Here is a 27,784-nt window from a genome sequence, read left to right on the forward strand (position 1 = left end):
CATCCGGACCAGAGAGGACAAGGATAACCCAAGTTGTTATCAACGCTCTGTTCAGAAGCCTGCATCACTGATGGTATGGGGTTGCATGAGTGCTTGTGGCATGGGCAGCTTGCATGTCTGGAAAGGCACCATTAATGCAGAGAACTATGTTCAGGTTCTAGAACAACATATGCTCCCATCTAGACGTCATCTCTTTCAGGGAAGACCCTGCACTTTTCAACAAGATAATGCCAAGCCACATTCTGTAGCAATCACAACATCATGGCTACGTAGGAGAAGGATCTGGGTACTGAAATGACCAGCCTGCAGTCCAGATCTTTCATGTTCTTCCTATAGAGAACATTTGGCGCATCATAAAGAGGAAGGTGCGACAAAGAAGGCCCAAGACGATTGAACAGTTAGAGGCCTGTATTAGACATGAATGGGAGAGCATTCCTATTTCTTAACTTGAGAAACTGGTCTCCTCTGTCCCCAGACATCTGTTGAGTGTTGTAAGAAGAAGGGGGGATGCCACACAGTGGTAAAAAATGGCCTTGTCCCAACTTTTTGGGGATTTGTTGACGCCATGAAATTTTGAATCAACATATTTTTCCTTAAAATGATACATTCTCTCAGATTAAACTTTTGATCTGTGATTTGTTCTATTCTGAATAAAATATTAGATGTTGGCACCTCCACATCATTGCATTCAGTTTTTATTCTCAATTTGTTTAGTGTCCCAACTTTTTTGGAATCTGGTTTGTAGACAGACAGACTAGCAGTCTGTGTGCCATGAGTGAGTTGTGAAAGAAGCAGTCAGTGAAGTGAACAGAATTATTTATTAAATGCATCCACACAACATGATAACTCTGTCAGTGCAGCCCCTGACTGCGATGCATAAGGCTTTAGTTTATTGTACGAGTCCGAGCCGTAACGTGATGGAGCCTCGTGGGCGCCAGAGTTTTTCTCGCTCTGGATCCATCATTTTCGTGATCATTAATTGTATCGTGTGAAACTACATGCCATGGGTTCGTGCACGGATTCAGGGTTCAAATACTAATCACACTGTGTTCCTGATGTGGAAGAGAACTAATTGTTTATTCCTGAAATCTATACCATAATACGACTTAAGCAACACGCTGCATTCCACAGTTACACTGTGTGTCTGCTCCATTATACGCAGCAAATTATTCTGATTATTTTTCGATTATTCCGAGAATATTCTCAGAATTATTCAGAGATTTTTTCTTAGAATTATTTAGAGAATGTTCTTGGAAATATTCCAAGATTTTTTCCTCACAATTCTGACTTTATTCTCAGAATCAATTTATTTTTTTATTTTTCAATGCCATGTCCCTAAAACTCAGCCGTAGTAAACTCATAGTAAACAGTGTCAGGCTGTGAAATTAACCACAATTACAGTATTTACAGATAAACCAGAATGATATAAACAGTGAATAAACACAGATATAAATCATCACACAATGCTGTCAGATCATAAACCTAGTCACCTTGCAGCAATATGTTTACAAAAATTTAGTTGCAAATAATGAGGCTGCCCAGCAGATACAACCAATTCTCCACAGATTATGAAGCTAAAACTGAGATCATAAGTGTGTTATCAATGTAATTATCTACATTAGCTACATTATTATTCATAACAGAAGCAGGGGACATCTAGGCTAGATCATATGGAAGCCAGAAATCTTCAGATTTTACACTGCAAAAAACTCCCCCTCAAAAAATCATTGCAAATGTTCTGCTTTTGCGTTCAGTATGTCTCATTTAACATCATTGGGTAGACACTCTTATTCTAAGACTGGCCTTATTTACAGCTGCTATTAACACACATCCTGGGTAATCCAATCAAGGAACTGCTAAAATGCATAGCTTTTTACACCTGGGACGTGCAATATGCCTTGCGTGATCGTTTGTGATTAGATTTCTACATAATTGATGCACACATACGTCACTCAGTGTACCTTTCATACACTTCAGTACAAGCTGTTAGTAGCTAGGGTAATGGCACATTTAAAATGGGCAATGCTTGGTTGCTGTTGAGGGGGCTCCAGGAAGCAGTACTCTTCACACTACAGATGTAGTGTTGCAGGATGCGTCCCAGACCATCTCCAAAGATGGTCTGAGTGATTGGTTTATAATGCATCTTTGAGATGCACTTGTAGCTCTTTCACACTTGTATTTAGTGCTGGCCGTTTATGATCCAATCACCCAGGATGCATGCCAATGCCAGGTGTGAACAGGTCTGTGGTATGATTTAGCACTGCTCAATTCCTCTGAGCGCCACAGTGTATCATTGAGCATTTTGTAATTACTGAATGAAAATGAAGCTAGAACGTGACCACAATTCTTATGCCATGAGGCTTAACGTTTACAAAGAGAAAGGAAGTCAATCTGAAATATTTAGTTAAATAAACCTAGGGTCATTTATTGATGTGAAAATATTGTTATGTTAATGTCATGTTGATGTAAAGAAAATCTAATATCAAATGTGATCAGTTAATTTTCAGCATGATCTTTACATGTAGAGTGTAAAATGAGCTTGAGTGACTCTGATACGATCCACAAAGAATATCCCTGCATTATACCATTAGCCGTACCCTTTTATTAAGTAATATAGAGATGAAACTATACCTTTGGCTGCCACATTTGCAATAAAATTAACATTTTTATGGAAATATAGGAGGAAACAAACCCTCCCAGGAATATGAATTAAGGCTGATCAGTCAATAACTGAAAAATACTTACATATGCATTCCCCTTGCATTAATATTTAGAAGCCTTGATGTTGCACATCAAATCCTTGGTTCTACAAAAATAAGAACGAACCACAAAATACCATATTGTGTCTCCAATAATTGGAACTTTCTGAGGAAAAGATGCTTTATTTAGCTATAAAAGCCTCTGCACTGTACTGCTGTGCAATTATTGCTGATGTAGTTTCTTGGTTAGGGCTAATTGGAAAGTTAAAGCTTTGCACAAGAGAGCAATGGGTGCTTTTTGCTGTGTATTTGTTTGTTTTGGGGTATTTTCAAAAAATCTAAATAAAGAATTTAAATGTGTGGGGGAGGGAGGGAGGGACAGAGAGAGAGGGAGAGAGAGAGAGAGGGAGAGAGAGAGAGAGAGAGAGAGAGAGAGAGAGAGAGAGAGAGAGAGAGATGGCACTGCAGTGCCTGCTTCAATTACCCAATGTCTCTGGCAAAACACATGCACACAATTTTAGCATCATAGCTCACTCTAATGACTGTATACAGCCCTCCATCACACTGCATGCCCATCTCTTCACTGATGCATAAACTATATGTCCCAGAGTTTGTGGAGCCTCTTCCTAATGAGTGGATTCAGCTACTAATGTGCGCCCACTGCTAATATGAGTGTTGAATTGTTCACACAGCTTGTACAATCTCCTCAAAAAAGCGTTGGTAATAGTACAGGGGAACTCTGGAGTAGCTGCACGTGAGCCTAAGGTTACAATAACCAGTGCCAAGTGTCGGCTAGTTGGGTTAAATGAGTATTATTACCACCTAGTTGACACTTGGCACTGGGTATGGTGATCTTAGGCTCATGTGCAGCACAGTCCAATACCTTTGGGGTGAGTTGGAGTTAAGTGTGTGATCCAGAACAAGTCATCCACCATTATTTCCTGACCTGGCTGTTCCTGCATCTAAAAGGTGCCAATTGTCTGTAAAACTCCACTTCATTGTGGAAGATTTCTAAAGCAGGTGTACACAAATAGTGTGGGCATATATAGTAGCGTGCAATATGAGACCTGGATCTATGTTACTGTTAAGTAAGGTCTTGCTGACACCAGGTCTTTCAGTGACTCATTAGTGAGACATTGTGTCAGACATTACTTAATAACTGCTACGAATGATCTGCCAACAAGTATAAACCCATCACATAGGTTATGTGGTTATAACATAGAATTAATGTGTCAATATACAGGTGCTAAAAGGGTTAAGATAATTTTGACAGCTTTACTGAGGTGTGAAAGTGATACTCAGTATTTGGAATGAATCACAAGCAATGGTGCGGTAGTTCACTCTGTAAAAAATAAAAAATATAAGAAGACTATAGAGCCTCTGCCACTTCGTAGCCAGCATCACTGGCAATCCATATTACATCTATGTCACAAAGTACCTGTCCAAACTACCTGATATTAAAGTTCTCACAGCCTGTACGAAAACTAATAAGTGTGAACATTTCTTTGTGGGGTTTGTATTGACTCAGCAGAGAGAGAGAGAGAGAGAGAGAGAGAGAGAGAGAGAGAGAGAGAGAGAGAGAGAGAGAGAGAGAGATTTATACTGTAACCATGAATCTTCCCTGATTCTGTTTCATCAGAGAGTGGCGAGACCTACCAGAGGCAGATCCTGTCAATCTTCAGCATCGCCATGGGAATCAGCTTGCTGGGAGTGGCCTGCATGGCTCTATACTGCAGAAACAAGTGAGTCATAACCAGACATTACACTGGAAAAAAAAGGGTAATTTCACAAAGCAATAGTAAATGATATTCCTAGAGGTGATTATTTATTAATTTGACCTTTTTTTCAATCAGTGTTACACACATGAGATGAACAATTTGTAGTCCCTGATCAAAAAGGTTTATTCTCTATACAGCACATTCCCTACATAAGAGCAGCCATGTTTAAGACATATACTCTGATACATACAAGCCACTAGTTGTCAGTATAAGGTCTGAACAGGAATCATTGTAGAAAATAACCAACCAATCGTTTAATAATAATTAAATAAATAAATAAATACGTATTGATGGGGCTAAATTTTCTAAACTATCAGGTGACAGGGTGACAGAACCTGAACCTTGTTTGAAGGTTGTTCATTCTATTTTTTAAAGAAGCTACCTGAAATACTGACCAAAAATGTTTAAAATGGGTATTGTACTCCACATTCAAAACAGTGAATCCCCAGATGCGAAGCTCACGCAGGTTGCCAGGTTGAGGAACACAAATATATGTTTAAAGATTTGAAATTTCAAAGCTAAGAAGAATGTGCCACAATCAACCAATTTACACCAAAATGTGTACATGGTTTCTACCAACGTTAGTGAAAGGCAAAATGTATACGAGCTGACACTGTTTTTCCTGTATGTAGCAGCTTTGTATTTGACTTAACTTCCCCCCTTAAATGTTTCTCTAGAAAGGCTCATGTTATCCTCCTTATTGAGTTTTCCCTTCCACCTTAAATGTCATTTCAGCAGGCAGATGTTTGCTTCTTATTCACAAATAGTGTATTGAAACATTTATTTCCATGTTGCATGGGTCAGTTTATGGCACTAATATTGATGTTATTTGCCAGCTTCAAATAAGAATTTTCTGTTCCACCTTAAAATGGGCAACTATCCGAGGCTAAAGTTAGCATTTGAAACACAGATCTTATTCCTCATTTTATTTGACTAAACCACACAGACCACAGAATTTACATCCAAACTGCCTTTATTCATTTACAGTCAGTTTATGATTCAGTAAATAAAATATATTACAGATTGCTCCTTTGAGGTAGCCCAGATACTAATGTTTTACATGAAAGCATGAGCCAAACTGGAGCCAGGTACAGAGACTTATATCCAAATGTGTGTTGCTAACACAGGAACATGGTAATCAAGCAATTTTCTAATTATATATGTGTTAAAACACAAACACCCTTTCCTGCTTTCCTTCCAAAGATTCTCCCTAGGCTTTAAGTGAAAACATCTTATACCTGAAGAAACCTGAAAAGACAAGCTCTCATAGCATGTGTCGAGATATCACTCTTTAGCATCTAATTAAGCAGACAATAATAGAATATTTCTGGCAGTTTGTGTCTGTCAGATGTTCTCAAACATCCACTGTGGCAGTAAATACACCAATCAACGTAATACTTATTTTCAAAAGTATCTCATTTTATTACTCATTCTCTCTTCTATATACTGTATAACGCATGGGGCGGCACGGTGGTGCAGCAGGTAGTGTAACACAGCTCCGGGGACCTGGAGGTTGTGGGTTCGATTCCCACTCCGGGTGACTGTCTGTGAGGAGTCGGTGTGTTCTCCCTGTGTCTGCGTGGGTTTCCTCCGGCTGCTCCGGTTTCCTCCCACAGTCCAAAAACACATGTTGGTAGGTGGATTGGTGACTCCAAAGTGTTTGAATGTGTGAGTGTGTCTGTGTTGCCCTGTGAACCCTCCAGGGTGTATTCCCGCTTTGCGCCCAATGATTCCAGGTAGGCTCTGGACCCACCGCGACCCTGAATTGGATAAGTGGTTACAGATAATGAATGTATAATGCATGTAGTGAAATAAATACAGCTGCACACCATTTGTCATACTTTGTTTCTTCTCACAAGTCCTCAGCATATTATATTATATATATTATATAAGTTATGAGTACAATTACACCATGTACACCAACAAGGATCAGCAAACTCATATGTTCCTATGCCATAGCTGTAGATGTTCTCTACCATTCCCACTACATCATTTGGCCAACTGTCAGCATTGAAATTTTGATGTCATTCATGCAAACTGCTGCCACACACCTTATTACCCAATTATTCAAAGACATTGTTTCAAAACCAGTATTTGGTGTTTTCAAGCCCCAACACTTGGCATCTTTCAGCACATATCAATTTCTCTGAGTGCCAAAGTGTACCACTAAGCTGTTTTGTTGTCATTAATTATGAAGACCCCCAAAAAGGTGTAGTAGTGCTGTAGTTGAAATGTGGTTAGAAATGTTGACTGAGAAAAGCATGCAATCTAAAATATTTAAGATAAACAGGTGATAAGTAATGTTACTAGGCTGGTCACACTGTGCCTCATTACGTTTTAATTCTATATTTTTAGTCTGGAGGATAATATCTGAAAGAAAATGTAATAAATAACCAAGTTGTGGTAAAAGTTTTATTTGAGTATGATGTAGCATTGCATTTTCTGCACCACACTCCTGAGACATTATGCCGTTGCCGCAACAATTTTTTAAAGCAATGATCTAAACTCTTAATGGAATCACTGCCAAAATGCAATTCAGTAAAGAGTACAGAAAGCTGTTTGTGCATATAAATTAAGGCTGATCAGAGTGACCCATTAAGTGGCTGCTTATGGTCAATTACCATGGACTGTAATTTCAAGGCTTTTCCATGTACTTAGTAAAAGAACTGAACCCTGTTTACTCAAAACACACTTCTGAAAAACGGTTGAAGCAGTAGCCCATTACCTTCTGTTTAGAGTGTGTTTTGAGTCAGCAGGTACTTTTCTGTCTTTTGAATGTATTAAATTGTAAAAAAATGATTGACCATTGTAATGACCACAGATTTTCAACAACAGAAAACATTTCTGTGTGTTTTCATAGCAAGGAAAGGCACTGACACACTAAGTCAATGAATCTTAAAGGCAAAACTGGGAACAAAATATTAGACAAAGAGTTATTGTACATACACTGTATTTTGTCACTGGCCAAAGGAAAAAAAAGTGTATTTCCAAAATAGTAGCATTACAAGAGAAGGAAATCTATAGAGATCAATATAAAAGGTTTGATTCCAAGTAATTGTGGAGCATTATTATTGGTCCAGTTATCGTGAACTTTTCACACAATATGAAGGACAGCTGCTGTGTTCAAATGAAGTAGAAATCAAGGAAAATGTAGACACATGTTTTTCCTTGGACAGGGACAATATGCAATAAAATGTTGCTTTAAGTAATATGTTTATTAAATATTTTACAATAATAGCAACATATGCCAGCGTATTGACTGTGTTGGTCATCGACACTATTGGTGTGGTGTGGTGTGGTGTAGTGTAGAGTGTAACCCACCTTTATGTGGCAGACAGGGACATGGGTAACCACAAAATGCATTATGAGTAAGACCAGGTCAAGGCTTTTTCAGTACTTTCACCTACAACTCTTATTTCATATACAAACCGGATTCCAAAAAACTTGGGACACTAAACAAATTATGAATAAAAACTGAATGCAATGATGAGATGGCAAATGTCAATATTTTATTCGTAATAGAACATAGATGGCAGATCAAAAGTTTAATCTGAGTAAATGTAACATTTTAAAGGAAAAATATGTTGATTCAAAATTTCACAGTGTCAGCAAATCCCCAAAAAGTTGGAACAAGGCCATTTTTTACCACTGTGTGGCATCCCCCCTTCTTACAACACTCAACAGATGTCTTGGGACAGAGGAGACCAGTTTCTCAGTTTAGAAATAGGAATGCTCTCCCATTCATGTCTAATACAGGCCTCTAACTGTTCAATCGTCTTGGGCCTTCTTTGTCGCACCTTCCTCTTTATGATGCGCCAAATGTTCTCCATAGGTGAAAGATCTGGACTGCAGGCTGGTCATTTCAGTACCCAGATCCTTCTCCTACGTAGCCATGATGTTGTGATTGCTACAGAATGTGGCTTGGCATTATCTTGCTGAAAAGTGCAGGGTCTTCCCTGAAAGAGATGACGTCTAGATGGGAGCATATGTTGTTCTAGAACCTGAACATAGTTCTCTGCATTAATGGTGCCTTTCCAGACATGCAAGCTGCCCATGCCACAAGCACTCATGCAACCCCATACCATCAGTGATGCAGGCTTCTGAACGGAGCGTCAATAACAACTTGGGTTATCCTTGTCCTCTCTGGTCTGGATGACATGGCGTCCCAGTGTTCCATAAAGAACTTCAAATCGTGTCTCATCTGACCACAGAACAGTCTTCCATTTTGCCACACTCCATTTTAAAAGACCCCTGGCCCAGTGCAAACGTCTGAGCTTGTGGAGCTTGCTTAGAAATGGCTTCCTCTTTGCACTGTAGAGTTTCAGCTGGCAACAGCTGATGGCACGGTGGACTGTGTTCACTGACAATGCTTTCTGGAAGTATTCCTGAGCCCATTCTGTTATTTCCTTGACAGTGGCATTCCTGTTTGAGGTGCTGTGATGTTTTGATGATATTATGCACGGTTGATGATGATAACTTAAAAGTCTTTGCTATTTTACACTGGGTAACACCATTCTGGTATCGCTGCACTATCTTTCTGCGCAACAATGGTGGAATTGGTGATCCTCTTACAATCTTGGCTTCAGAGAGACACTGACACTCTGAGAAGCTCTTTTTATACCCAATCATGTTGTCAATTAACCTAATTAGTGTTAATTTGTATTCCAGCTGTTCGTTATATGCTCAATTTTCTTTTTCCAGCCACTTATTGCTACTTGTCCCAACTTTTTTGACACTGTGAAATTTTGAATCAACATATTTTTTCCTTTAAAATGTTACATTTACTCAGAATAAACTTTTGATCTGTCATCTATGTTCTATTACGAATAAAATGTTGACATTTGCCATCTCCACATCATTGCATTCAGTTTTTATTCACAGTTTGTTTAGTGTCCCAACTTTTTTGGAATCCGGTTTGTATATTGTTACTTCGGATAAGCTTGTTTGTCCAATGTCATATATGTAAATCTTGACTTCGTTTTATTTGTAGTGGTCCTCACCACTGATCTGGAAAGGCTTGATATGTTTGGTGTAGTTTACTGGATAACACTGCATTCTGATCAAGATTGGGTTATTAGGTCCTGCTGTGACTGCTGCAGTGATATCCTCTTAATGTGAATCTAATCACGGTCTTGTTTCACTCTGTGATATCAGCAAACTTTAGCCATCTATGATGCCAGGCGGTCCTGCCCACCAGGTGGTAGCGCTTTTGTGGTGGTCGCACTTAACACAATCTGATCTGATTCAATTAGGTCAGTGTCTGAGCAGGAAGGTTTGTTAAAGGTGGAAAAACAAACAAAACATATAAGGCCCTAAGGCAGGTGCCCACGCTATCTACAGGCTCTGCATTTTTTAGCTGCCCAAATGTTGTGAAATGTTGAAATGTTTTGGCCAGGGGTAACCAAACAATGTCTAGTCCTGTTTGACATTATCAGGAGTCTTATCACAGCCTATTAATGTCTTGCAGGAGACAAAGGGAAAAGCACAGAGCCCACCTGACAGAGATGCGAAATCTGAGGGACTGCAGTGTCAACGCCTCGCGGCTCATGTCCAAATCCAGCTGCAGGAGCGAATGTGACCTCCAGCGTCAAACGGTAAAGCTTTATTATTATTACTTCAGCTGAAAAACCAATATTCATAGCGTTTTCCTGTTCATGCTGCTGCACCCCATCCATGCATAGCAGCCATATGAAGGTGTTTGAAAAGCAGAGTAGCCATGTGCAGCCACAATGGCATTCCAAATGCATTTCCTTCACATAACTGTGATGTGTAATGAATACAATTGGCCAGCGGGCAGCTCAGGGAATGATGCCCCCTCTGTAGCTTTACTGCTCTCCCACCTGCTGATGATCCCTCACCCTGACAGAAATAGCTAGCTCACAGAGTAAACAGCACATCCATTTGAGCTACACTCAAAGCCGTGGAGCGCTTCCACTCGCCACTGAATAGACAACTCATGTAGAAATAGGGAGATCCATCACTTTCTGCTCCCATAGACCAAAGCAACCCATTCTCACCCAGCCCACACCCCTCAAAAAACAAGTAAAATAATAAAAAAAGTCTTGCATTCATGTGTACAGTGTTGGCAGGGGTTGGTTTTTGGAAAAAGAAGAAGGATTAGGCTTTCATGTTTTTTTCTCTTTCCAGTCCACAGTCTGGTGGCATTATAATCACCAGCATCTCCAACTCCTTATGAATCGCAGATATTATGTAATGTGCTCAGTTGCACAGCTACAATGCCACACTAATGAATAGCGAATGGACTGGAAGATAAAGTCACACTGCAGGGCTGTCGCACGGCTGGCTTTAATGTGGGGATGAATCTACATGTTCCAGCCTCTACAAAAAAAAGAAGTAAAGGGAAAAGGAAGAGTTCTCGCAATTATATGAGAGAGAGAGAGAGAGAGAGAGAGAGAGAGAGAGAGAGAGAGAGAGAGAGAGAGCACACAAGTGTCTCCCTTTCCCCGCAGAGCATACTCACCCAGCTGAGTGTTGGAGAGGGTGGTCAGAAATGATCCAATTTTCCTGCTGGAGAGAAGAACAATGCTAACAGGTCCCTCAGGAGGCACAAGTGTTAGGAGGACACGCTTTATCAGTTGCAAGGCCCCAAACTAGTTTAAAGTCAAACCCAGTGGCTTTAATGATCTTCCACAGGCCAAGGGGAGGCAGACGGATTTCACTAACTGGAATAACTGCATTATCTGGTGACTTAGAACTCTGACGACTTTGTGGGGCATCTCGGGCTCATTTCCGAATGGGCTCAGAGTCCTGGACCTTTGTAAGATAATGGTTTTAATTTTGAGCCTAGCCAAAAAAAAAAAAGAAAAGAAAGAAAAAAAATGGAAAAAAAAGGAAAGAAATTCTTTAGGAATCCATTAATGTAATCTTGTCTGGGATTAGTTCCCTGCTCGTGAGGAAGGGCCGGGAGAGCTGGCAGGGAGTGTAATCAGAGAGTGTCTCTCTTAATCTGCTGTTTAAATGTAACGTCTAATTAAAGTGGCTCTCTCTTGCTGAGGGGCCATATATCACTGAACGAACATCTACATTCTGTCTCTCCGCTTACTCTATAATCCACCATTTCATCTCTGACACTGCAGAGTCAAGGGCTGCTGAGAGTGTATGTGTGTGTGTTGGGAGAGAGAGAGAGAGAGAGAGAGAGAGAGAGAGAGATGAGTAAACACATGTATAGGTGAGATATACTGCTCACTAAGTGTGTTTATATTCTACATGGATTTCTACAGCAGCACAAAACACACCACCACCACGTTAGTGTCACTTCAGCATCCAAAACCATACCTGCTCTGTGGTGGTCCTGTGGTGGTCCTGACCATGGCACAACAGCGTATAAGACCACTTACAAAGTGATGGATTACAGACTGTACTCCACCTGTTTCTCTGCATACTTTCATGTCTCCATTTTACTCTGCTCTTCAGTTGTCAGTATCCTCACTGCGCACCACAGAGCAGGTATGATTTGAGTGGTGGATCATTATCAGTGCTGCAATGACACGGATGTGGTCGTGGTGGTGGTGTGTTGGAGTATGTTGTGCTGGATGAATGGATCAGACACAGCAGTGCTCTTGGAGTTTCACTGCTAGACTGAGAATAGTCCACCAACCCAAAATATCCAGCCTGTAGGCGACGTCCTGTGTCTACTGATGAAGGACTTGAGGACGATCAACACAAACTGTGCAGCAACAGATGAGCTACTCTCTCTGACTTTACATCTACAAGGTGGACCAACAAAGTAGAAGGGTGGACAATGAGTGGAAACAGGGTTTAAAAACTCAAGCAGCGCTGTGGTGTCAGATCCAGTCATACCAGCACAAGACACACTAACCACCACTTCAGTGTCACTGCAGCATTGAGGATGATGCACCACCCAATTCCTTCCTGCTCGGTGGTGCTCCTGAAATGGGGATAAGAAAGTATGCAGAGCAACATATGGACTACTCATCTCTAACTGTAGAATGACAAAGTGCTCCTGTGGACAGTGCATGAACAGCTGAGAGAATGGAGAGTGAGTGTAGAACCAAGGAGGTGGTCATAAAGTTATGGTTGATCTGAGTGTGTGTATATATATATTTTATGCCGTGTATATATATATACAGACAGAGAAAAAGAGAGAAATTGTGTGGGAGAAGGAAAGAAAAGGAAAAAGCAGACAGTTATTCTGAAAGCCAGAGCAGAGTGTGGAAGTGCTGTTGTACAAAGCTGAATACTGCTACAGGTCTGTGATTTCACCTGAAGAAATCACCTGTCTTCTCTTTCTTTCTCAGTGCTGTAAAGCTCACAACTGCTCTCCTGCACCAGGCAGAGGACTAGCGCACGGCTCCAAATGTTCTCCAGCCAATCATAGCAGCACTAGACTATCTCCAGCCAATCACAGGAGTGGCCCGTCCACAGGGAAACGCCGCAGGTACTACCCACACATTTCCCTTTACCTTCACACCTTTTAGATAGTACAAATATTTCACATGAAACCAGGAGGGGAGGGAAATTAATCAGCTCATAATACAGCACCATATGTTTGTGTCAAAAACTAAAGAGGACTAAAAAAGACCTACGGTTATTGTACTTGGTAATAACTGTGTTAATATGCATTTCTGAATGACTGCCAGAAAACTGTTCAGCTATGTACTTGCAGTTGAAATCTTGGAGAGGCTGTTAAGCGGCACATGAGCTGAAATTATAGCCTGGCAGACTCAAAACACTCTGTATAATGAATTACCATGTACTGTGCTTCTACCTTGCAGATTCAGCATTTTTTTAGAATATGGATGAAGCAGCATGAATCCATATTAAACATACAAAGGGAATTAATATGCATTTCACCTGTAAACCTTAAATACATTTATTACCATAGCTTTGTTCATATTTCTCAGTACTGGTTTGCTTATGGTACAGTGTGAAAGTCTTTGGAGAAAAAAAATGGTAATAGAGAAAATGGAGTGTGTCTGTTTATCTATGCAGTCCACAAACAGAAGCTTTGGAAAATAAACAAACACGAAAATAGGCAATGTTATAATGTTCTGCCCTAACCTCTCTCAGTATTTACAGCTACAATCCAATATCAGCTTCGGTTAATTAATTCTTCATTACATTTAATCATGTGCTATCGATGGAATTTGATAAACCATGCAGTGGCTGGAATTGGAATGCAGAAATTAAACTCATGTTCCTCTGATTTAATTCTACACACCAATATAGGAATAACTTATATGTTTTTACTGGCATAAATAAATTACCAACTAAATAAATAAGTAAAACTTTATTAAGACTTCATTACGACAGCACTGTATGTAGAAACAGCTGGCTAAAAATGAGCAGGGTGGGTTTATTTTGCATCTGATGTTCAGTAGTCGTCTCACTTGTTTTTCCACAGCTCTTCCTTCTCCAGTAGTCCCACTGTGAAAAAGATATCCAATCACCGATCAGTGTCACGCTGGACTCCGCCCATCTCTAGAGGACATCATTTACTTGGAGGATCAAAGGACTCTATCCACAGCTACAAGCATCTTCAGGAGATGGAGACCACAGACGTGACAACAGAGTCCTTGAGAAGGTTGGTGTCTTTGGACAGAGGTGTACCTTAATAAAATATTTTTATTTCACTCTGAGCTTTGAAGAATCTCCTATCTTACATAGTACAATATAAAAGGAATATATAGTTATTATTTGGGATTCATTCATTCATGTTCTGTAACTGCTTCGTCCTGAACCTGATTCATGTTGGCTTCAGAGCCTGCCCAGAAGTTTGGGCACAAGAGAGGATCACAGCCTGGACAAGACATTAAACGGCATTGAGAGACAGCCTGGTTCTAGTTAAGAACATATAGTTTGTAACAAAACTGAATATAACCCAAAATTGGAGTATAATTCAAAGAACCATTATATTAAAATAACCCATTTTTTATTTGAAAAAAACAGGATCTGTTCTGTTATGTATAATGATAATTATTGGTTGAGAGAGACCATGCTGAAATTACAAGCTTAGTTGTACAAACTAGAAACCAATGTGTGTACAACTTAGCTGCCTCTTCCTATTAATGTTAACTACATAAAACCCTTTAGACATTGTCTATAAAATATATAAGGCAAACTTAGCTTAAAAACAGGTGGTTCCATGCTTGCAGCTCAGCACAAGACTTATCGTTAGAAATCAGAAATTGGCATCTCCGTGAGAGCCCAGACCGTGTGCTGCCTGTTGCATAAAATTAACCAGTGAAGGGAAAAAAAAACATTACTACAAACAAGACCCAAATCTGCAAGTCTGAGGTTTGCCAAAGAACATGAAATGAAGCCTGATGAATATTGGCAGCACAGTCTCTGGTCAGATGAAAAGAAAATACATTTGCTTGGATCAGGTGTGGTGCAGCATGTTTGACAAGGACCTGGCCAAAATCATGAGAGTGACTGCACAGTGGTAAAACATGGAGCAGGAGGTCTGTTAATACAGTGGTGCATGAGTTCACTGTGTGTAGGGGAGCTGGTTTTTACAGATGACATAATGCACACCAAAATACTACACAAATAGATGAAACTTTGTCAGAAGATTCTTGGCAGGAAAGGAATATTTCAACAAGATAATGCCCCTAAACACACTGCAAAAACACACAAACATTTTAAACAAAGAACAAACAATCACCATGTCTGGCCAGTGCCATAGATTGTACTTAGATCATCTTAAAGCAGAATGTACAGAGGAATAACCCCTTTAGGAAAGGACAACTGAAAAAAATCATTTGTAAAAACAAAAAATTATTAATAAAAATAATAAAAATGGTAGAACATTTTTCCACAGGTCTGTGCAAGACTGGAGTTCTGCTGTCTGTTATCAACAACAAAGTTAGACAAGTAGTGTATACTCATTCTGTTTAGCCAAGTTTCTGGCATCTAATTTCAGTGTGGCGTGTTTAACCTTTTTCTTATCAATATACATACCAATGAGTATATTATGATGTGATTTTGAATCATATTATACTTTACTGAAATATTGTAACAGGCACTCATTATTAAACTGTTGACACCAGCTATAAATGGGGCTCATATTTTACAGGAAATAACATCTTCAATCAGTTAATCACATCAGATTATCAAATCAAACCATATTGCCATTTATCACAAAATAATTTTTCCCAATATCTGTAATATTCATTTAACTGTTCCCTTTACCCGATACCTAACAGAAAACTATAACTCAGACCTGCAGCCTGCTTGTTTAGATTCTAAAGACAACTGTGACAGCAAGACTACACCAGAACCTGTTGTTGCCCCAAAGCCAATTTTTCGGACAGCAGCTGTCAGAACAGAAGAACCAAACAAAGTGGAATTAGCCAAAACAAACAGAAGACAGAATAGCAAGCAACAAGAACTGTGAATGACTGTACAGATTGTCTGGAACATAATAAACTCGATAATCTGGCAACTGTCAAATATGTTAAGCTGAAACTGGCACTGTGATAGTTTTGTGTCTCTATACATATACATACAAAGGGCTACGTCAGTGATTGAATTTTACAGAATTTAAAAAGATATTATAAAGAAACTGCAAGTAATAACACTATGGTCAATCACAGATCTTACATATATCCATTTATGTTGTTCTTGTTATTTTAGTTTGATGCATCATTTGAAAACCCCAGTAATTATTTGCCCTTTGATGAATGATGAATTGACCAAAAAAGGTTCCATTTATTCATCCTTGTCCCACTGATATTTGTTATAAATTAATAGTGTTTTCCCCTTCTTTTTTCAACAGTGACACTATGTAATTACATAGTAACAAACATGTATTTAATAATAATTATTGAGGTAAACGTCATCACTGTCCAAAATAAAACTTTATAAAAGGAAGAAAACTTTCAGTGGAAGTCAATTTAAAAAGATTTGATTCCAAGTCATTTTTAAGCATTTCTATTGGTCCACAAAGCAAAGGACATTTGCTGTGTTTAAATGATGTAGTAAACTAAAAATTGACAACAATGGAGATATGTGATTTATACGTGATGTTTTAATTGGGCAGTGGCGATATGTTACTTGTAAGTCCTAAATCTCTTTATAATATGTAAATGTAAACAAAAAAGACCAGACAAAATTGTACATTTTTTAAATATCAGGTTAAAGCAAGAGCAAGTGAATGAGACATAAAGGTCAAAGGTTAGAACATGGAAACGACAAGAAAGTGTTGCTGAGTGAAGCCAAGGCCTCGAGTATGAAACGTTTTCCATGGGAGATTTTCATATGATGTTCTCATTACCATGCCAACTTGATCCAGCTTCGCAGTGACTCGTAAACTCTTCTCACAGCCAACTCTTTCTGTTTGACCTATTTCCATAATTTACATTCTTAAACAGGGCAACTCTGAGTTTGGAGTTTTCTTCAAGGGTTCTGATGAGACATCCTCCCTACGAGTACACACACACACACACACACACACACACAGAGGGAGAGATGGATTCAGCTGTGTCTCAGCAGCAGGAATCTCAGTTGTTAATTAAAATAAACATGTGCCTGAAACCATGGGAAACCAGCTCTCTTCCCCCATTAATGACCGGTCGTGACAGAATGGCCTATTATTTTTATTGCTCGTGATTAATTATGAATTGATAAGCCTGTCCTCTCCCGTCTCTGGCCAGTTGTGACCAGGGCTGGGGAGAGGGAAGCAGGCTTGGACTGACCTATTTCTAGACTTAACAGCCTTAAAACATCAACACCACCCCCGAACCTCTCCCCTGTTGCCATGGAGACACCCTCCGGTCTCCAGGAACGTGGATTCATAAAGAGGGAGGGGGAGAGAGAGAGATAGAGGAGGAGGAGAGAAAGAGGAAGGGAGGGATGTAGACAGCGAAAACCAAAAGATGGGCATATGAGCCTACACATGCCCTGTCAGTAAATCCCCCATAGAAATGCTATGTTTAGCCTTGTTTAGATGTAGCAGATTAACCTCCAGCTACAATGCATTTTTAGTAACTGAGCATTGTGAAATGGGAATCAATTATTGAAGCCCTGTTATTTAATAGTCTTTGTTGTCAGTGCAATAACAGCAGCTCAGCGTTTAGGGCGCCAACTTTGCAGAATAGAGCTCCTTCTTTTTTATTTTATATTTTTATGAGCTGATGTTGCTGTCACACTGATGTACTTCCCTGGAAGTGGGAATATTTTCACGCTCCCGCAACACTGTCTGTAAAGGGCTATGGTGGAGATGAGTGTGTAATTGTAGCAAGGAGTCTGCATTTTGTAGACTTATAAACCTTGACAGAAATAAGTGTGGCGGTGATTTCTGGGACTTTTACCCGACGCAAACTTTGGATAACCTGCTTTGGTCTTTCGGTCACATCCCTGGGATTGGCGCGCATTATTCCAGCACGCTGTCCCCGTTTAAAGCTGCGTGATATCTGGGTTCCCCTAGCTGCCGTCGGACAAGGTGTGCTGGGCTCGATAAGAAGCCCGAGCACGCAGATCAAAAAGCCATCAGTCAAATGAAGTAGTCAGAACGTAGCATTCATCAGCTCATAGGCCTGGGTCAGGGACACGCGAGCTTTGATACTGACGGCTTAAATCTCCGATAAGGCTTTTGCAAGTGGGAGAGAGGCTCCGCAGTTAACGCTAATGCTGCCAAAAAAAGCACCAGGCCTGTGTTGTGGATTACGAACAATTACACAAAGATTTTTACATTCCCACTACTTCGAAATAATTTCCCTACCGCTGAGATGATTTGCGGGATAAAATCATACGCACTACGCTCTTTCTCAGGCTAAGTGGGTTCTCCCATGGGGCAAGGTACAACGAATGGGGAAAAAAAAGAAAAAGAAAAAAAATACCACTTTACATAATGCCACAAAGGTACTAATCCTCACTTTCCTTTCTCTCTTGGGGGTTCTTCCAGGTGCCAGTCCCACACTGATGGCAATCAGCACAGCCGCTCCTATTTGAATATGCAAACTGTGGCCTCTGCACTTTCTAGAGGAAGACTAGCCTACACCGATGTTCCCTGCACTCGTCTGGATCAGGCAACAGCTTTTCCTCGGCCGTCTCAACGCGCCTGCTCCGTCCCTATCATCCCCTCCGTCCAGGCCACCGACCTAGGAGACAGGCCCATGGACGGAGGCAATTCGGTGCTTCTTAATAAAAGTGGAATTTCTACCAGTCACATGCTCATCCATCCTGAGACTGTAGCGGAGGCGGAGTCACTGGTCAATTCCAGCCAATCGCTGGCTGCCCCTACTGCAAAACAGGGGTCAAATGGGCTCACGAGCTCTGAGTCTGCGCTGGTGGTAGTGGGCCAAACTAAACACAAAAGCCTTGTCACATACACAACAGCCTTGGGAGCAGGTACGGACTGCAGTAGAGCCAAGACTGTGGTTGCATCGTCCAGCCTGTCCAAGTGCAGCGGCAAACCGGACCGTCGGCCCATGCGGGCAGCTCGAGGAGGGAGTCTAAGGGAAGAGCCCGGCGCTGGTTTACAAACTTCATTTTTTAAGGGAGAGAAAGACTTCCACCAGTCCAGTGAGATTAGAGGTGTGCCCTGTCTCGCGCCCCCTAAAAGCTGATTGGGTAAAAGTGGTAGAACTTACGAATTGCACCCACAAATTTTCAATGGGGGGTTGGACAGGGTGGGCTACTACCCCAATAACTCCAGACCCCTTGTGCTGACCAATCACAGGACCTCTATTTTCTGAACTGCACACCTGGACTACAGAGAGAACTTGCAAAATGATGGAAATTCTATATGAAGGAACGAACACTTGCTAACTGATAACACAATGTGAATAAATTATACAAAGGTAATTGACTATTGTTGGGGATGTTGATTTAAAGAGGTATTGAAGAAGATAAAAGATTTATATGCCACTATTTAACAGAAAAAAAGCTTCTACTTAGAAACCAAATAGTGTGTCATCTCTATGTTGTTTCTCTATTGTAAAAAAGAAAAAGAAAAAAACAGAAAATATATTAGATGTCATAACTATGTGTATGTCATATATATGGTCTATATATATATGACATACAAAAGAGACAAGAAAATAAAGATGCAGAATATGGTAAAGAAGAAGCTTTTCATTTTAAACAACTCTGCCATCCTATGATAACCCAGTCCAACTCTGTCTTTTGTCTGTTATGCTTGAGGACGTGAGGAGAGTTTGGTGGTTCATGAATAAAATCTGTATGTCACCTTGTCATTTGATCAGAGAGTGTCTGCTCATAGCGGTGTGTGTGTAACACCGTGATCGATGCCGTGTTTCCTGCCTCCTGCTCACCGTACTTTTTTAGCATCGCAGACAGGTATCTGCAGCTATCGCTGGCACAAATCTACGAAACGTGCCCAACGCAAGATAAATAGTCAGAGTCGCTGGTGCTGTCTCCATGGCAACAGAGACCCACAGAGTCAGATATTCCTCCCGAGCTGGAGCTGCCCTCCATCCGCTGTAACAGACCGTCAGCGGATTTAATCATTTACTTGTTTATCATCTGCAAGAGTAGCTCCCCCTAATTAAGCCCAGACTCATTATTTTGCATCAGCTATTTTGAAACTGTGAGAAGAAGAAAAAATAAAAATAAAATAAAGAGGGATGCAAAAGTTCCTTAACTAGCTGATTTTTTCAGGTGAGGAATTTTTTGCGGGTGGAATTAATCAGAAGCAGAAAGATTAAAGCATGGTGTCATTGATGTTTTTGATCATGTTTAACCCACCACAAACAAGAGCAACATGAGGGAATCATATCCCATAAAGACGGAAGGGAGGAGAAATGGGAAAAAAAAGCTGGGAGAATTATGTTGCTAATCCATTGGAGCATGAATACGGATGTTGAAACACACTGTAACTCAAATGAGGGCACTGTAACCGTAGGCTCCCAGCCGTACCAAAGTGCTGAGCTCTTCCGCCTGTGCTCTGAGCAGGAAACACTTGTAATAGGCTACCAGGTTTTTAATTAATTCACACAGAGATAATTACTTGTCTCGTTTTGTTTGGTTGAATACGGCTCCTTGGTCTTGAGCATGAAGTTACAGTGATTTTTTTTTATTTTATTATTTTTTCTAAACACAAGACTGTGGGATTAGTAATCCTAATAATCCATGGCACTGACAATTTCTCAGCTCTGCCAGTAATGCTGGAATCTTTACTCCCCAGGGAACGGGTCATGTAAAGCCTCTAATGTTATAATGTTCAAAGAGTGCCAGTATTTTTCATGTGAGGCTATGGTTTTGTTAGAAATTTTGCAAAGCCTTCTTGTTTTTTTTTCTGACGGCCTGTTTCTCACATGTATGTTTCAGCTATATGGTGATGTTATTAATGAAAGCCCAATGTTTCCCCAGGGCAGCACTACTAACAATACAAGGCAGTGGCAGCTCGGCAGAGGCCACACCAAAGAGAAGGAAGAGCTGCTCGGAAATGAGCACAGAGCTGGTGGAGAAGCAATGTGTGTGTGTGTGTGTGAATGCAGACACAATGAGGGCAGCAGAAGGAAGTGAGATGTACTGTATCTGTCACCTGAAATGAGCAGCAGTGTCTCTGCAAAATGGCGCTGCATGTCTAATGTGCTGTGTTAAATGGCTGACCCCCATAGTGCTTTCATACAGGTGCCTGTCATCACCAAACCCCTCTTTCAAAAAAAAAAAACACAAAAAAATGGTACTTGTTTGGAGTTTGCAGACAGGCCTTTAGTTCCATTCGGGTGAGGAGGAGGGTTCTGTGAAATGTGTTAGATGCCGAAGCCCAATGCATACAGAGGAATCCCATCAGCTTTTGTCCATGTGACTCTGTGGGTTTGTGTGTGTGTATCTTTGTGAGTTTTTATACGCACCTCCATCATCAAGCCCCATCAGTGTCAGTTGGGGGGAGAATCAGGTAATGTGTGTGTGACAAATTTACGATACCCATTCATTAGTCTTGCTCCCGGCAGCAAACAAAAGAAGATCGCCCATATATCTTCTAAATCGTTTTCCACTCAACCGATCACTATATCATTACATCACGTGACACAACATCCATCACTCGCAGAAGTAAACTGTACACTCCCATGCCTATAGACCGCTTTCTGGCTCGCTTCTTTTGTGTTGTGTCCAAATGCATCAGTGGTTTGTGCTAAAAATCCATTATAAAAAAATAAGACAGGCTTAAAGTTGACTAGTTTAAATCTATATTATCATCAAAAGCAGCTCTGTGCTTTATTAAACTGGGTGATAACTTTAAACAAATTTGGGCATTTCCTCATAAAACCTGGGCACATCTCATCGCTGTCCAACGAAAATCATTTGTCTCCATTTTTGTCCATTTTTAATTTAGCACAGCAGCTGTCCTTCATTTGAAAATGTCATGATGAATGGACCAATAGAAACGCTCCACACCTACTTAAAATAAAATCTTTTTCCACTGACTTCCATTGAAAGTTACATATTTTTTTCTTCTCCTGAAATGTTACTATTTTCAGAGATAAATAGATGTTTTTCTTTGGACGGTGACAATGTGCTCTCCTCAGAGTTTGTTATTCACCTTTTTGTTTATACTAATGACAATGATGATTCATGCTGAGAAAAATAGCATGACATTGAAATGGTACACTGTAGAGCAGTTGCGCATGAGCCCAAAAACACAGTGCTTAGTGAAAGATGTTGCAAAGGGGGGTATAATGCCCCCAGACACCGGGCTGTGTATAAGGTGAACAGCACTGCTGTGTCTGATCCACCCATACTGGCACAACACATCAGTGTCAGTGCAGTGCTGAGAAGCATACAAAACATAATACCTGCTCTGTAGCGGTCCTCCGGTGGACCCTTGAATGTTTTCAAGGCAACAGTTGGACAGCAGTCTTTCACTGTAGAGCTACAAGGTGCATCTTGAGCTAATCAAATGGACAATGTGTTTAGAAAATTGAAGGTAAGTTTTAGTGTACTGGCATATTATTATTAGAAATATGGCATATTATTTATTCAGAAATGCAGACTGAATGGTGTCTATGTTATAGATTGTGAAACAAAAGATTTAAACGGGTTAAATTTGAGCCACAGAACAGGCTGAGCTTTCAAATGGAAAAATGATGCAATGTTATAGCAAGCCTGTCATTGCTCTCGACAATATTCTATATCTCAAGGTGAAAATGATTCATTTTTTTAATGTTCTCAAACTTTTGCATAGCCACTACAGAATTCATCCCATTACACTCCAAGCTCCCATTCTCAAAACTGTCAAACACATACAGAAACAGTAATGTTTAACAAATGAGCGAGATGTGCCAGACTGTAATGGGATTCCTTTACTGATTACTTCCTACACAAAGTAATCTTGCTATTCATTACTTCTCTGTTACCATCTGAAGCCCATACAAAGCTGTATAGACTGTATAGAGGACATATGATAACAATCACTCTTTGGGTGCACTAGCACATTAATTACTGGAGCTCCTGCCAGCACACAAACTGTGAAATAAAACAACCAAGGCATTTGCCTAAGTCAGAAAACATGGAATAAACTAAGTGGTTCTCATATTGTGCTGCATCTTACATGGAAAGCAGAGACTTTACAGTTCACAGCATGGGACCTGTGTTTGTGAGAGTGCAAAGATGAGGTTAAACACAGAAAAATGGACACAACAACCTTGGGGAAATAAGTGTAGTGATTCATTATGATGAACAAGAGGACATAGAAAAAAGAGAACACAGTAAAAACAATCAAAAACCAGGAGCCAGCTGCACATTAAATGAAGAAAATGTAGCCCTGAAAGAATGAAACATCAGCGATATAACTGTGTGTTAAGATCATATGTGTAATTTTCCTGTTTATTTGATCTATTATCACTCACACACTTTTAGTTTAGATGTAGCTTAAGTGTCTCTGGCACAACAACTTTTACACTAACTACTGTCATTGTAAGGTTTAGGATGGGTTTCACACCTCAGGTTTCGTTCAGCTGGTGCAACCGACTTCTGAATTTCTGCTCCACACTTCTGTGCTAATTTAAAGGAGCAGTTGCTGATACTGTTCACTCTGACATTTGATCCTTGTGGTACTTTGAAAACATATGGCTCATGATAATTAAGACCCCAAAACTGTGTTAACTTGTAGAAATGTGGCATAATATGAGTACTTTAGTATACAAGGAAAACAAGGGGAACAATTTGTTATTTCAGATTTAAATTATTTCCAAAGAAACAACCTTATGATTTAGATACAGTTAGGTTTAATAAAAATCCATCATGAATAATGTTTAAAAGTCCAGAAAGTAATCCCTCATCAGGAAATCTGGCAAAAAGCAGTCACCTTAGAAAAAAAATCATTCCATTTCATTTTAACAGGATTGGATACTTGAACCAATAACTTGTTGATTTTTAAGGCTTATGCTCATATTCTCAATCAATTTTGGGCAATCGGCTTTTGCAGGAAGTGCATGTGCATATAAATGATGTACAAGGACATGCATGAAAAATCTATAGAGAGGAATTTTAGGCATACATATTTTTGCTCAGTTAGAGACATCTGACTCTGACATTACATCTGACATTACTCAGTAACTGTAATATAACACATTAACACATGAAAAAGTAATTAAATTACTGTAATATGTTACTTAATAAGTAATTACCAACTAAGATTCCCAAGTAATTTTATAATCCTTTACTGAATTGTGACTTTTCCTACTTTAAAAATATTTATATCATGGTGACGTTCCCAGATAATAAGACTTATATGTTTCACATCTTTCTTCTCACAGGCATCACCAGTCCCAAGGCCTGTAAAGAAAACGTCAGCTAGGTTAGAGACCAAGTGTGTCATAGAACAAAAGTAAAATGCATTTTGGTTTCAAGTTTGTGTTTACTTTAGTAATTGAATAATAAGTCTCCAGTCTAACAGGTTAAAAACAAAACAGTCTACGTGTATAGGTGAGCTGGGGTAAGTTCTCAGGCTTCCTCTAAAACCACACGCACTCTCCTTTCTCTTAAGCCCCAGTCCCCCCAGGCTGATAATCAGATGAGTGCGAATGAGAAAAGTGAAAATGAGATAAGTGTTATGGGCTTTGACTTTGTGACACTTCTCCCCGCTGATGTTGATTTGTCTTTTGAACTCGTGTACAGAAGAATTGATAAGAGCAATGAGATTATGCTTATGAGCATAATTAGAAAGATGGTATCTAATTTCACATGCAAATACATTAAAGCAGAGCCGTGCTAAGAGCGAGAGCCCGGTTCCATGCATGACTGAAGAGAAGGGAAATGAAATGAGAACAAGATCTCGGTGGGCGTCGCCGAGAAATTAGTGCAAGAAATATACAATTATTCCTTAATTAATAGATCTTGGCAAATAATTTGTGTGAAGGTCTTGAAGGAAAGAAAACGCTGAATGCTTTTATGCCGATTATGGGACATAAATGAGCCTCCATGTTTAAGGCAGTGAGTTGGGCGTGTAGGATAAAGATTTATTTTTTTCTTTTAATTCATTTAACATGGCAGGTGTTGTATAGATATTACAGATCCTATCAGCACATCATTTAATATCAGTTTGTCAGATGATAGTTTATAAATGGTAAAGTTAACCACGGGAGAAAAATCATTTGTACCACTTAGTTTTGAACTACAAGTAGTAAATTAAAAGTATTCTTAGTGTTAATAAGACTATATTGCCTAAAGCTGGTGGAACTAGTAAACTATTGATTCACAATCTGAAGAGCACCAAGTCATCAAAGGTTTCATCAAGGTACAGATCACGTGATGAAAGTGTTATGCACAGTTCAGTGAATCAGTGCACACACTATCAACTTGTCTGTGAAAAGGAGTTGGTGTGTTCTCCCTGTGTCCGCGTGGGTTTCATCCGGGTGCTCCGGTTTCCTCCCACAGTCCAAAGAAAAAAAAAACACACACGTTGGTAGGTGGATTGGTGACTCAAAAAAAGTGTCCGTAGGTGTGAGTGTGTGAGTGAATGTGTGTGTGTGTGTGTTGCCCTGTGAAGGACTGGCGCCCCCTCCAGGGTGTATTCACCGCCTTGTGTCCAATGATTCCAGGTGGGCTCTGGACCCACCGCGACCCTGAATTGGATAAGCGGTTACAGATAATGAATGAATGAATGAATGAATGAATGACTATCAACTTGCTACATATAAATTAAGCAAATTCTTTATCTGTTTTATGTATTTACATTTAGCTACTGATCCCTTCCCACCTTTTCTTATTTGGCTTTGTTTTTAGACCAAGGGTTAGAGTCAACAAAATGTTGTTGCAATTATATAGCATTTTTCTTGACACACAAAGCCCTATACATTATTAGGAAGTTATCACCACAGAATACAGCATCCACCTAGATTTTAGCCACAGCCCCTGTGGAGGAGTGAAAGTAGAGGAGTTGAGGAGATGGCTGAAATTGTCTGTTTTTGTTGTATTTAATACAAATTATTGATTATTCCATGGAATATTAGGTGTGATTTATTTTACCATAAAATTTAAAAAGTCAGTATGTCAGTTCATCTTTTGTAACCACTTCTTCCTGATCAGCATCGTGGTGTGAGCCAAGGAGGACTCATAGGGCCCAAGGCAGGAATACACCTTGGACCCACACTGACTCACACCTGTGGGCACCACAATCCACCTACCAACATGTGTTTTTGGACTGTGGGAGGAAACCTAAAGTACCCTGAGGAAACTCACACAGACGCAGGGAGAACAAAACACACCTCACTCCTCACAGACAGTGACCCAGGTTGAGGAGCGAACCCAGGACCTTGAGACCTTTGAGCTGTGTGGTAGCAGCACCACCTGTTGCACCATCACGCCGGCCAGATTCTCAAGTATTTACCTTAAACTAAATGCTTAAGGATTACATTTTATGCTGGATATTTAAATTAAAATTTTGCAACTAGGTGTCTTACCCAAACCCCTTAAAGTTATGTGTTGGTGTTTCTGCCCAAGACCAAATCACAGTTTAATCTAACATTGCACCTAGGGGGCAATAATGTTAGTTTTCTGTACTAATCAATATAGGTTTTGTAACCCTGCTTTGAAAGCACAGGGGCTCATTAAGTCTTAGTAAGCCAAGGTTCTTAGCAATGTGTGTTACTTTGCCCAGAATACTCCAAAGAAATCATCTAAGAGTGAATTTTCAAAAGGACGTTTAAAAAAACTCAGCTCGAGGCACCACTGTTGGCTAAACTGGGTTGACTTTGCATCCTTGAAAAGTGCCTCCTGAAATACTCATTTGAAACAAATTGCCATCACAAGTGTTTTCGGTGGATAGTGAATGTTCTTTCATTGTAAGTTAATGTAAGAAAATTTGACTTTGGATCGTTTGTGTTGATCTGTTCACCATGACATTTTGTCAGAGGGCAAATAGCAGTTGGCATTTTTTTTAGTTGCTCAGATAATTCACATACAGATGTTCAAACGTCTGTGGACATCGCTTCTGAAAGTTAAATTATTAACAGCTGTCACTGCTTTCTTAAAAAGACTTTACACTAGATCCTGAAACATTGCAGTGTGAATTTGTTTGCATTCAGCCACAAGAGCGATAGTGATGTCAGGTATAGAGATTGCTACCACTCCAAGATTGGCAAGTGCAAATTCTCCAGGTTTTTAATCATTTGTAGTATTCTGCCTGGAATTCACCAATGAAGTCATCTGAAAGTGAATTAGCACAAGGGCTTTTACAAACCCATCAGCTGGAGGCAGCACCGTTGGCTAAATTGGGTTGACTTTGCTGCCTTTAAAAGCGGCTCTTAAAAGTCTCATTTGAAGCAAATTACCATCACAATTATATTCAGGGTTAGGTGAGCCAGCAAGCTGGGAGAGTGAGGTGGGTGGGGAACCTGAAGCGCATCACCTCAAACAGAGCTACCGCACCCTGTTTTCTGATGCTCAGCTTAGCTGACTCCCTCCGAGACACAGAAAGGCCTTTGTGCAGACACAGAGACCCGTGCAGGAGGAGCCAGCACACTGACGGCTTTGTGATCCTGAATTTATTATGCATTAAGGAAGAGCTCCAGAGCTGAGGAAAAGCACTCTGTGCAAAGGGAGAGGAGGAGGGGAAAGAGACAGAAGGACAGCTGAATTTTAAAAAGGACTATTGAACACTCCTTTGCTGTCTGTCTCAGAAATGTCACGCTGACAGTAACATGAGGAGAACGTGAAATTTATGAAAGAAATGAATTTATGTGGATTAGATACACTTTACCCTGCACTTCAGTTGTGTAGGGCTGAGAGTCTACAGCACCCTGCCTGATTAGAGGGGCTAGAATATCACACATTGCTCACTGAAATAAATTAAAATGATAAATTATTTCAGTTCAGTTAATTAGTGAATGAAGCTTGCAGAATCTCTTCAGAAAA

At 40.0% G+C, this 27,784-nt stretch overlaps 1 protein-coding gene across 1 annotated transcript in view; it reads left to right on the forward strand.

Moving 5' to 3' along the window:
* nrg3b (neuregulin 3b) overlaps positions 1–19,603 on the forward strand; it is a 245,894-nt gene extending 226,291 nt beyond the window's left edge. Inside the window, exons 5-9 of the mRNA XM_066665164.1 lie at positions 4,339–4,441; positions 9,945–10,071; positions 12,757–12,896; positions 13,863–14,042; positions 18,366–19,603. Coding sequence (XP_066521261.1) covers positions 4,339–4,441; positions 9,945–10,071; positions 12,757–12,896; positions 13,863–14,042; positions 18,366–19,029 — 1,214 coding nt within the window. The 3' untranslated portion in view covers positions 19,030–19,603. The remainder of the gene's footprint in view (positions 1–4,338; positions 4,442–9,944; positions 10,072–12,756; positions 12,897–13,862; positions 14,043–18,365) is intronic.
* The last annotated feature ends 8,181 nt before the right edge of the window (positions 19,604–27,784 follow it).

The sequence above is a fragment of the Hoplias malabaricus genome, chromosome 3, assembly GCF_029633855.1.
Source record: "Hoplias malabaricus isolate fHopMal1 chromosome 3, fHopMal1.hap1, whole genome shotgun sequence".
In the NCBI taxonomy this organism is placed as follows: Eukaryota; Metazoa; Chordata; class Actinopteri; order Characiformes; family Erythrinidae; genus Hoplias; species Hoplias malabaricus.